This window comes from Brassica napus, chromosome C8, assembly GCF_020379485.1.
Source record: "Brassica napus cultivar Da-Ae chromosome C8, Da-Ae, whole genome shotgun sequence".
NCBI classification, from domain to species: Eukaryota; Viridiplantae; Streptophyta; class Magnoliopsida; order Brassicales; family Brassicaceae; genus Brassica; species Brassica napus.
In genome coordinates, this window is record NC_063451.1 from 24670993 (window position 1) to 24683368 (window position 12376).

General features: G+C 30.8%; 1 protein-coding gene across 6 annotated transcripts; it reads left to right on the top strand.

Annotated features, from left to right (window-relative positions):
* Positions 1 to 6472: 6472 nt before the first annotated feature.
* On the top strand, positions 6473 to 10560 carry LOC106429665 (UPF0725 protein EMB2204-like). 6 transcript variants are annotated; one of them, XR_007327775.1, is made up of 13 exons: positions 6473 to 6722; positions 6893 to 6966; positions 7122 to 7268; positions 7354 to 7534; positions 7606 to 7763; positions 7853 to 7936; positions 8032 to 8451; positions 8568 to 8867; positions 8943 to 9069; positions 9157 to 9267; positions 9345 to 9602; positions 9700 to 10103; positions 10225 to 10560. XR_007327775.1 is itself a non-coding variant. In XM_048766270.1 (7 exons), the coding sequence occupies exons 2-7, from the start codon at positions 6952 to 6954 to the stop codon at positions 8299 to 8301; spliced, it is 855 nt and encodes a 284-aa protein (XP_048622227.1). In that variant the 5' UTR covers positions 6473 to 6722; positions 6893 to 6951; the 3' UTR covers positions 8302 to 8548. The 6 variants fall into 6 exon arrangements, 2 of the variants coding, with proteins under 2 accessions (XP_048622227.1, XP_048622228.1); XR_007327774.1 differs by having other exon boundaries at positions 9345 to 10103; XR_007327777.1 differs by lacking the exon at positions 6473 to 6722 and adding an exon at positions 6751 to 6772 and having other exon boundaries at positions 9345 to 10103.
* Positions 10561 to 12376: the final 1816 nt, after the last annotated feature.

Below are 12376 nucleotides of genomic sequence, written 5' to 3' on the forward strand. Positions count from 1 at the left end.
CCTTCTACCTTCACCGAACCGAACTGATCACCGGAAACTGACTGGCGCCAAAGTCGGAATCAAGAGCTGCTTTCCGTACCTCCACATCAGAGATTCTTCCCACGGAGAGCGTCCATCGGCCAAGCCGAGATCTACTCCGGATCACCACATCACCCACACCGGATTTAATCCCGACATTTATTTTAATAACTTACAATGAATCACTATATATAAAATAAAATTTAACAAATGTTAGAATATAGAAAATATGATTGATCATAAAAGAAGAGATAAGATGCTTTGTCGATCACATATCTGGACAAGATTGTAGTTGTCAGCCCAAAATGATTTGAAACTACCTGATAATTTTATGGTTAACTATAGTAACTGAGTTACACAATTTTAACGTAGGCAGTCCAATTATTTAATTCAATTAAAATGGGTTATGATAATCTAATCCACATATAGTTAAAATGATTTATTGTATAGTATAAAAACTCAAATAATAGTTTGCTATAAGTTGACAAAAAAAAAATAGTTGCTATAGATACAAGAAAGTACAGATTATCAAAAGTTATAATATTTACAGTAATAGATATTTATAAAAATAAATCAAATTAGGTTTCAAAACTGAAAAGTCCTACTCTTTCAAAGCAAAATCTAATTATAGTGAGATTAGTCAAATATCAAGAACCTGTTAGCCCAAATTTAGTATAAGCAAACCCAAATAACAATAATCTATGTATATTTTATTATCAAAAACAATTCATCTATAATTTTCCCTGTTTGACATAGTGTTACATTTTACACACCGCTGTATCAATTATATATATATATATATATATATATATAAATAAATAAATATATATATATATATATAAATATTCTAAATTAACAAATTATTATATTTTCACTTCCGTGCGGATTTTATTCTTTCTATACTAAAATATTTTTATTTATATAACATAATAATTATTATGTACCAATACTATTTTACTTAATTTTTTGTATTTTGTAAAAAAAAAAATTTTGTAAACATTATTATGTAACAATACTATTTTACATAATTTTATGTTTCATTTCTAAAATTTAAAATTAATATGGAAATTAAATTAAATTAAACTGAACATATATAATAGAGAATAAATTTTTGGGGATACTATTAGAAACAACAAAATTTATCTTACAAATTAAACTATAATATTTTGCAATTGCAAAATAATTTTTTAGAAACGATCTTATTTGAGAAATTGCTTAAAATACACTAACTTGGATAGAATTAAAAAAAAACTCAATAAAAGATATCATAACATTTGAGCTTAGGTTTAACGATTATTGTTTAGGATTTATTACTTAGGTGGTGAAGTTGAGTTTATAAATTTCTGTAAATAAGTTTTATATATTTATAAATGTTTTGGGATACTTAATTTTGTCTTTTACTAATAAATTTAAGATATTTATGAAAAATGATAATAATTGTAAGGTAAATTTTAAAATAGTATCAAATATAATGTAAATTTAAAATTTGTTGAAATTGTGTTATATACTGTAACATTAAACCAGTTTGAAAATTATGTGTTATTTTCATATAGAATAGTGTTGTAATATTAATCTTTTGACATATATAGGTCATTCATGTTATAACATTAGTATGTATATGTTTATATAAGTCTAGTTTACAGTTTCCACTGGTGGAACTATTTAGAGACCAGACTCTTCTCTCTGTTAAGTTGGTTCGGAGACTATTGCAATATCATATGGGACTTTCTTCCTTCAATAATTGTGAAATCATATGCTATACGTAAATACAATTGTTTTTGTAGTGGCCCCATACCACAGAGTAGTACTTAAGAAAGAGAGAAAATCTGAGTGAAAACTGAACTTGGATGATCATCACATTAAATTTAACCGCCTGACACTTTTTCTAGTCGACCCAATAAGACATCTTTCATAACGAAAACTTTTTCAGCAACGAACTATATATCTGTAATGATATAATAAGTTTGTATATTTCATTTTTTAAGTGGTGACGCTGCAGTAAACGTTTAAAAAACTTTAGAATATGAAATACGCGATTATGAATGGATTGCTCAATTTTAACTCTTCAAGCGTTGCATGAAAAAACTATACTTACTTTCTTTCAAAACTGTTTTAGCTTGCGACAAAACATCTCACTCAGCCAGGTAACTTTTATTTATTAAAATATATATGGCTGATGAGGGTTGACCAATATTCTTATTAGAATTTTTATTCCACTAAATAATAGTTTGTAATTTAAATCAAGAACGTTTATGTAACCCGTTTTTAAATGACATCTATATTTTATTAAAACAGAAGTACAAATAAGAAATAATCCTAGTACAACTTAATTACAATACAATGCCAATGAAATAATTAATAAACTTAAATCTAAATTATTTTTTTCCTAAATATATTCCACAACAAATTCATGATATGCACATTAATACTATAAACCTTAATATGTAAAGTAGAAAACCTCTTTCCATAAATTTGTGGGTATTATCCTCTATTAAATAATGTTTATTACATTTTTCAAAATTTTATTTTTAATGAAATCAATTAACAATATTTAAAAAATTTAAAAGAAATGTCGTATTTGGGAATAAAAACTTAATAATGAGAACATATTTAAAAAGATCCATTTACTTGATAATTCTAAATTTTGTACCTAATTAAAAATTTTAAATAACCAATTTGACTAATCTTGATGATATTGTTTTAGATATATATAACTAAAATGCTATTAGAAAATTATTTTTAAATTATATATGATATTACATATGTTCAACTGAATTTTACCTTAAATTATTTTTCTTTAGTAAGGATTTGAAATATTAGCTTTGGTAATAACATGTACATTTAAGTATTAGTATTAAAAAAATTAAAAAGACCTAAGATTTTTCTTATGAGAAAATTGTAATAGGGAAAGTTTCAAAAGAATATTCTTCAAGTTTTGTATGTAAAGAAAAACATTTAGACAAGATAACAATGTTCTAAAAAAAGTTCATTTAAAATAAAAATCCTACATATAATAAAATGTTAAAGTCAATAAGTTAAAATAAAATTAATTTGATAATATTAGAAATATAAGTAATGCAATTACTCATTCTAACAAATTACTCATTTTAATAAGTATAGTATAAATATTTTACTTAAAATACATGACGAATATTTATATATAAGTTGAGTAATTAAAAATTAAGACTACTTATATAACATGTTGGAAATTTAAATATAGTTATCATTTATGATCAAAAACCTATCAAAACATCTCAAATATTATTTTCGCATATATATTTTAGTTTATGGAAAACACACACATAAACTAAATATATATATATATATATATATATTAATTATTATGCCTACTGTCATAATAAAAAATACATAATGCATGAAAAATACATATATATATTCTTTATAGAAAACAAAAGTATATGTCTAAAAAATGAAAAAGTGGTTTCTCTTTTTTTACTAGGACCCAAATGTTGTAAATAATTATTTCCAACGCGTATCAAAACCGACCAATGAAAGGCTAATAGCATTTTCTTTACCACTAACCAACTCGATATCTAGTAAATAAAAATGATATCGATTAAATAAAAATAAATATTCGCGTGATATTTATATTTACAGTTATATAAATCATTTTACATTTACTATTAGTGGAATTATGTAAAAGCAATATATGTATTATGTGATGTATTTTTGTCACTATTTTATTATAATTTTTATAGATTATATAATGATGTAAAAAATATTTAGTTACATTACGTACACAAAAAATACCCGCCCGGTCGGACGGGTCCAGCACTAGTTATACTTATGTGAACTCAATAACTAGGATTGGCCCTGGAGTAAAGCACATGAAGCAATGGCTTTAGCGCCAAATAATATGATTTTTTTTTTTGGGGGGGGGGGGGGGGGGGGCATCAATTACAATGAAATTTTGCTTTAGGGGTTCAGTTGTTCTGGACCAGCACTGTCAATAACATACTTTCTCAAAAAAATGACATGCTATCAGTTGACCCTCCAAAAAGGTAATTACAACATGTTATTACACGGCATGTGTTCGATTAACACGCTGTCTTTTGTTTAATAAATTATAGATCATATTATTCTCAACAAATGATTTGTAAATTTTGAACGAATTATAGGTATACATTATATGCTACATAATATTTTTTAGGAGACGTTCAAATTATACTAAACATAATTGAATGAAAACATCCTCTATATATTAATTGAAAATCATTTAAAAAATTGTTACCTTAAGTTTGTAATAATTAAAATGAGACCTGCTTAGATGTCCCTTAATTAGGATGACAATCTATATTACGTGGCAGCTTAAAAATCAATTAGAAAAATGTTAATGCAAAATCAAAGTACTATAGAACATTATATTAACCCAAAATATAAGAAACATGTATTCTTTTTTCTTAAATAAAAACTACAGAGTTACCTAATATGATTAACATATATATGACAATTAATAATTATGAATAATAAATGTTTGATAACAATTTTTGCATCATTCCTCATTTTGTTTAATTTTATATTATTAAAAGAAATTAAACAATCACACTAACCATATAATAAAAAAATTATATATTTTTCTTATATATTCTATTTTGAATTTTTTAAAACGACTTTAAATTACAAAAATGTTAAAAATTCTTTTGAAAATTTTGTGATCAATGGCTTAATTGTTTTGTCATAACAAGATACAAATGATCATATAATCGTATTCATATGAATTTTTATTTAATAGATATTCATATTAGATTATATATATATATATACCATTTAAATTAAATTATGTACCATTTAAAATACATAAATATGTTAATTTTGAAATTTGCATTGAAAGAGTATTGAGACTTTAATATTTTAATTTTTAAATTTTCATCGAAAAATATCACATCAAAAAATTTGGGATTAATGGTTTAAATTTTTGTTACATCAAATCTACAAATGTTAATAAACCATATGAGTAGGAAGGCTCAATGATAAATATTTATATTAAAATATACTATATATTTATGTCAATTTTTTGAAATATAATTATATACCATATAAATTAAATTGATTATATTGATTTATTTACCATAAATATATTATACATAAATAAGAGGTATTGTTTTGATTTATGTGATTACTAAAATATCTTATATATTAATTGAGAAACAATTGATTACTCTAAGAAGTGTAAGATTTTATTAATTAATATTGTTCGAAAATCGTACAAGAGACCGATACAACTAAGATTTATTTAAAAGTTATTGAAATCACCTAGCGAGAACATGTAATTCACAATAAATTTGCTTTTCTAACCCTAACCCCTTTTCTATTCGTCACAACACAAACATAGAATATTTGAAAGTGTTGATTGACAATCTGAAACGGTAACATTTTTTTTAAATTCACCCCATTGTTTTCTTAAATGGACCTAGAACAGTTTTTAATGATTAACTAAATGAGCCACGTACATAGTAAAATGTGATTTGTTTAAAAATTGTTGCATACCCAAAATCAATATGAACCATCATTATTTTCGTTTAAAATTTTGTCACAATAAAAATATAGGGTTGGACAAAAAATCCGAATCCAAAAACTGAACAAAGGCCGATCCCAAAAATAGTACTGAACTTTAACCAAAATTGGCCAGAAATCCAAATGGGTTCAAAATTGGTATCTAGAGAACCAGAACCGAACCCGATCCAAACCGTAATATTTTAGGTATCCAAATATATCCAAACAAGATTTATATACTTAAATATATTAATTATTTTTAAATTTAATAGCTAAAAGAATATAAAAAATATATAGGATGTTTTTAAGTTGTCCAAAATACTTAGAAATATATATATAAATAGGTATAAGTACATGTTTAAAATAGCTAAGCGATACTTATAATACCTAAAATACTTAAAATACCTATTGATGTCCTATCTAAATATTTAAGCTAAACCAATTTTTATGTTAAGTTTAAGTATTTTGGCATACATTATTCAAATTTATATGTAATATGTTATTTTTATTTTTAGATTTTGAATAATTTAAAGTATATACGAACTTTAAACTTTGAAAAAAAAAATAGGTTATCCAAACCCAAACCCGAACGAAATCCGCAAAGATACGAACCGAACCAAACCCTCAAGGATCTGGAATCGAACCAAATGGTATTCGAATGTCCACCTCTGTTCAAATGTAAAAAAAAAAATATTGTTTATAATATTTTAGTACAATTTATTTTTAAAGAAAAATGAAAAACTAAATAAGGCAAACATAATATATCAATAACATATATTAGTTATTGGACAATGTAGTGTGCTATTTTGTCTAAGAAAAAAAAGAAGAGCACATAACTTTTGGTAGATCAAGTTCGTTGTGGGCTCTCTCGCATTATCTATAATACAACCCCTAATAGAAAACGGCATTTATGTAGACTGATCTTTCCAGCCATCATGCCGTCTTTTGCTTAATAGACTCCACACTACACGCCGTTTTTGTGCTTTAAAGACTCCACTACACGCCGTTTCATAAGCAGACAAAATCCCGTGTAGGGAGAGAGTCCAATCGATCAAACTTGTCACTAATCTTTCTCCGACAAACCCTGCCTGAGACTCCGAGGAATAAGACGACTTTGCCATCCACTGAAAGCATAACTCCTCTCGATAAAAGATCGATTCGGTTCACCGGTCTCGTCTCTCACCGAAAAGGTTCCTCCTTTCTTCCTCTGAATCAATCCCTTCCACTTTGAGATAGATAGGTCCGTTCGAATCTTACTCATTGATCAAAAGCCCATAGATCATGAGAAAGTAGTAAGATTTGGTCATGATTACTTTCTTCTCTTGTGTTGATTTGGTAAACTAATCGACAGAATCCGCAGCTTCTGACAACCTTCCAACTTGAGGAAGACGAGTCGTCGCTGGAGAATATACTAGACGAATGGAGGAGCTGGATGTAAGTATTACTTCCTTCTTAATCAAAAAATTAGTTGTTGATGTTTTTCAAATTGTTATCTATGATTGTAAATTTTTTTCTTTTCTGGAGATGATTTACGAAACTTAAAAGCCCTTTGTCACTGATTGATTGTTTTATGATGTGGCTATTGTTAGTTTTTCAAGTCCCCCGACGAGTTTCCACCAAGACGTGGTGGCTATGGCCTGGTACATGTAGATTGTGTTGGAAAGCGTGGATACACTAACAGTGCCTTGGTGAATCTTTATGCCAAGCTCGGCCTTCATCGCTACAACTGGTTAGAGGTATAAACAAACAAACAAACTAAACTAGTATGTTGTTTTTTAATGTCAAGTTTCAAAGAGTTTCATTTGTTTCTATCTGTTGCAGGGGACAAACTTTGAGCTAGATAGCATAATGAAATTCAACATGCGTGGTGCTGCATCTCCTTACTACATAACCTTGGTTGCGTGCCTTCCATCCAGCGGTTTGCAGCAGATCTTTCAGGTTCTCGTAGAGGAAGAACGTCTTGGCATTTTAGATTTGACATGCCCCATCTCTAGACCTCAAGGTAAAAGTTGCTTTGTTGATACATTAATCAATTTCACTATTTTTGCTGACTATATTTGACATATCACATAGGGACCGAGAGTTCAAAGAAGGAGTCAACTCCTTTCTTACGTCCACATTCCGAGCCAGTGTCTGCTACCCACCAAGACAGATTGCTTGGCTGGACCAAGTCAGTAATTCCATGGCCCTCCTCCGAGATTGGTTTCAGTGACACAAAGCGTTTTTACATGGTAATATATTCTTGTTGTGGTCTCTTACATGCATCTGTTTTACTTTTGGCATAGTACTAAATTACTAATATATTTTTTTTTTTTGGCAGTTGAATGAATCTGAGTTGCAATGTGATTGGATTTCTTTGTATGTGGAACTTGCAATCTGTACTTCCCATAGGTGGTTTAAAGCTGTAAGTTTTATGTTCTCCCACTTTGCCTATCAATAACATACTTGTTGATGTATCAATAATCTATTTGGTGTTAATATAAAATCTTGTTGCTGCAGAGGGATCTCTCTAACTTTGAGTTGGAGATTGTCCAAGTGGCCATAGAATCTCTTCATGATAAGGAGCCACCAAGTCTCAAGTCTAAAGCTGCGGTCATCTACATAGCATACAAGGATTTGGCCAAGGCTAGGACTGGTGAGCCTTATCACTACCAAGTTGTGGTGAGACGAGTCATCAACGAAGCTACAGGAACATTGAGCATCCAAGGTGATTGCTGGATTGCAGCAGCAGCAACGGCTTCGGGCCTCCGCTCTTCCCCCACGAGTTGATTACCAAACTCTATTTAAGACATTTGAAGATGCCTATCGGATAGTAGTAATTAGTGATGCTTATGTGTTGTGTGCTTTTGGTCTCTATTTAAGACATCGGATGACTATGTACTTTGTGCTTTTGGTCTCTCTGTTTTAAGACATTTGAAGGTAGGATCGGATGGTAGTATTGAACTAATATTAATTAGTGATGCTTATGTAGATTTGTTATATTGTGGCTGGCCTTTAATGTGTTTTCTTCATTTCATGCGCTACACACTGTCAAGATATTTGTCTTTTGGGGACAAAGATGATGTGAATGTGGGAGTATTATACCATTCTTACTAGAGCCAGAGACAGATTCGGAACCGCTTGCTCTTCTTGGAGTTGCGTTAACAATGCTAGATGAACTTTTACCAAGATCACTTGTTAAAAGACTGGAACCTCAAGATTGAAAACGGTGGAGGATGGTGGTGATAGTAGTAATCACTAGCTCTGCATCGGAGCTGAAAGAGTGGAAACGCCACATGGTTCATTCACGGTTAGATGCACCAGATGACTTGCATCTTCCCTTATTACCGCTTCAGGTCTCACCGTCCTCTGCTTCTTAAGCCTAGTTTTACAGTTCTTGGTTGAAAAACTTTGTCTCTCTTCATATGCAGGCACTGTTTTCAAAGCTACAACAGTTGGCCACCATTGCTGGCTGACAGAGAGTGATAATCTGGCTGTCAAACGAGGAGGAGTTTTGGAGTGCGTTTGAGGACGAGTCAGCCATCTGGTTTGCAACCGGTAAACACACTCTCTTCTACTACCACTCTTATGTACATCATCAGCTCTGAAAGATGAAGTCATTGATACTGGACATGAACTTCACAGTGGAGATAGCCAGGTTCGCGGGTATCCATTTAAAGTGGTACAGAACCATGCATCAGTGGTGATCAATAGAGCCATCAACATATTCTCCTCAAGAGGCATCAACCCACAAAGGTTATAATACAAGTAACCCTCTTTTGAAGATCTCTCCACGTGGAATTAACTAAAAGTATATGTGTTCTTTCAACCAGCTCGCTCCCGAAGGCGGAGTGGTTCACGGAAGCAGCCAAGTCAGCTATCAACTGTTGTGAATGAGCCTTCTTTACCTCCTCCTAATACAGACCCAAGTCCAGAAAGCCTTGGCGCTGCTGCTTCACGTCCTCTTCGGCAGGGTAACGGTTCTGGTGGTCCCTATTTATAACCAGCAGCAAAGGAGTAATGTTGCTGGTCCGCCTCCACCTAATCGACAAAACGGAAATAATGCTCCGGGGAATTTTGCATAACTGAAAGTATGTTCATGTTCTTCAAATGCTTTAGTGTCCTCATTTGGAGAAGGCCATTCACTCACTTCACCTTACTTTAGAACTGAGTGAAGTTATTTGGCAGTGGTGGTGTTTAGAGTTGCGTGGGTTTTCAAGAGAGGGACTGTACAAGAGAAGACTTTCTGGCTTGTTTGATAGTGGGTGTGCTGATTGGGTTGTGGTTAAGAGCAAGAGAACTGGATCTTCTTGATAAAGATGTTAGAAAAAAGAGGAGAAATGAATGACCGATTTTACATGAAGTTATGAATCTTCATTGGCTGAAGGAAAGAGACAATGTATTGGTACATATGAAGAGTCATCTGCTACTAGGTTGGGTACAACGAAAGCTTTGAAGACTTGGCTACAGTCAATGGAGTTGGACCATCGGTTTTGAAAGGATAACCTTGTGGGCAAGAGAAAAATACAATGGACAACTTGGGGTGGAAAGAGTTTAGTGGAAAGGATGGGGTTTTGACAAAAACACTCAAGGTACGTATGTATTTTCTCTTCTTTCTTTAAGTTTAGATGCCTATCAAATGTGAATGACTTTAAAATCCTGTAGTCTACGAGGTATCTTGGTGATGATGGATGTTGTTATGGTTTTATATAGGCACGCATTGGTATGGAACATACACCAAGAGAGTTTCTGTGCAGCTCCTCACTTGCATTGAAGATGCATAGTAGTGTCGATGCTACCAACGAGGGAGATAGTGTTGTATATGAGGAAGAGAAAGTGCAGCCTGAGTCCAGGAGTAACTTCACTTTTAAAGAAAGATTTACAGCTGAAAGTAACGTCAAGAGAAGATCTAACTAGAGGGTTAGAAAAGACGAGTAGATTACTTCTTAAGGAGGAGCAGTTAACACTGCAACCAATTAATAGTTTGTAGTTTAAATCAAGAACGTTCATGTAACCCGTTTCAAAATGGCATAAAATTTATAACTGCTATGAGTTGATCCTCCAAAAAATAATTACAACATATAAGTCAAACATAACATGTGTTCGCTTAACACACCTCATTGGCTGCATTGAGTGAGAGTTACAGAAAGGGTCACATCACAAGGGAAAAACTACAATGAGTGAGTGCTCACAGGAAAATGAATCACAAGATGCAGATTATATCTCTGTCAAAGATGAGTACTGACTTGAGAAGCTTAACCATGATACGAGCCGCACCAAGAACAACTAGACGAAAATCCCTTTTCACTACAGCATACTTGTGCAATACAGTGACTTGAATATAAGCAATGGCAGCAGCCAAAAATCAGAATTCAAGACCATGCATAGAGACTAAACTCAGTGAAACCACAAGATTATAATGTTAAACAAACTACTACCCCCTAACTGAAAAGAGGCGAATCACATTATAATGTTCAGCACGTTTTCAAGATAGAGCAGGAAGAGTACACAAAAGAAGCAATAGATTGGAGCTACATTGAATTTGTGGTCAACAAAGATGTTCTTGATCTTATAGAAAAGGTCTGCTTAACTGAGAAAGGACACTGTTATCAAATTCGATGTTTTAACCTCACTTTCTCCTTTCTTTTCCATCTGCAGAAGCCTGGTGGAATCATTGCTCTCCTCGATGAAGCTTGGTAATATTAAAGACTACTTCCAAAGATCTTTTATCCTGACTGTTATTTTGTAAACTAATGAGACTCAATTTTTCCAGAATTTTGACCACAATATATGCAAACTTCACGTCTTAATTGACCACCATAGCTGACCATCATATCTGACCACCACGGTTAATATGCTTCACCATTTAGTTTTTAGCAAAAAATATTAGCTTAACGTAGTTGACCACTATAATTATATAGTTCTATAAAATATTAATGAAATATTAATTATTGGTAATATTTATACACACGTTAGAAAATAATAATATAAAACTATTAATTTGTAACAAAACAATTATTATGTTACTCTCTAAACATTTTGAAAACCAAACCAAGATCGACTCAGTATATATATTGGTTGACTGGTCTGACCAGTTTAACCCGTTTAACGGGTTTTTAAAATTTTATTGTATATTATATATGTATATATACCATATGCTTTAAGAAAAAAAAAAGGAATTCTATATGAACTTCAATTATTGACATACATAATATTAATATTCAAATCACAATGTATATTCTTTCTTACAACAAAATTTCAAATCTTATAGTAATGGAAAAATTCAAAACATATAATATTTAGATGAGAAGTTGGAATAAGACTAATAATTTTTTCGTATATAGAAAAAAACTATGAAATAATATGTGAAAACTGAAAAGAAAAAAACTATTAATCACTAATAGCTTCATAACAAAATTCTTAGAACAGTTAAAAGACTATAAACTATGTTTTACTGGATTTTTCCAGTTTTTTCTCAAATCCAGGTTGATTGGCCTGACCTATTTAACGGGTTTTTAAAATTTTATTGCATATTATATATGTATATATACCATGTTTTAAGGAAAAAATGAATTCTATGTGAACTTAAATTGTTGACATACATAAGATTAACATTCAAATCACCATATATATGTTTTCTTACAACAAAATTTCAAGTCATCGGTTATACTGGATTTTCCAGTTTTTTTTTCAAATCCCAAATTTTAAACTGAATCGAACTCAACTTATTAGACGATTCATGGTCAGACTGTTTTCGACTGGTTGGTACGGTCTGGTTTCCAAAACATTGCAATATTTATAACATAAAATATCATGCGCTTTCAAAGAGCGGGTCAAAATCTAGTATACTATTCAAACATAAGAC

Bases quoted from the DNA above. Each gene is read 5' to 3' on its own strand.
- LOC106429665 (XM_048766270.1), top strand. The intron at 7,269-7,353 runs GTATAAACAAAC...TATCTGTTGCAG, and splicing joins ATCGCTACAACTGGTTAGAG to GGGACAAACTTTGAGCTAGA. The intron at 7,937-8,031 runs GTAAGTTTTATG...TTGTTGCTGCAG, and splicing joins CCCATAGGTGGTTTAAAGCT to AGGGATCTCTCTAACTTTGA.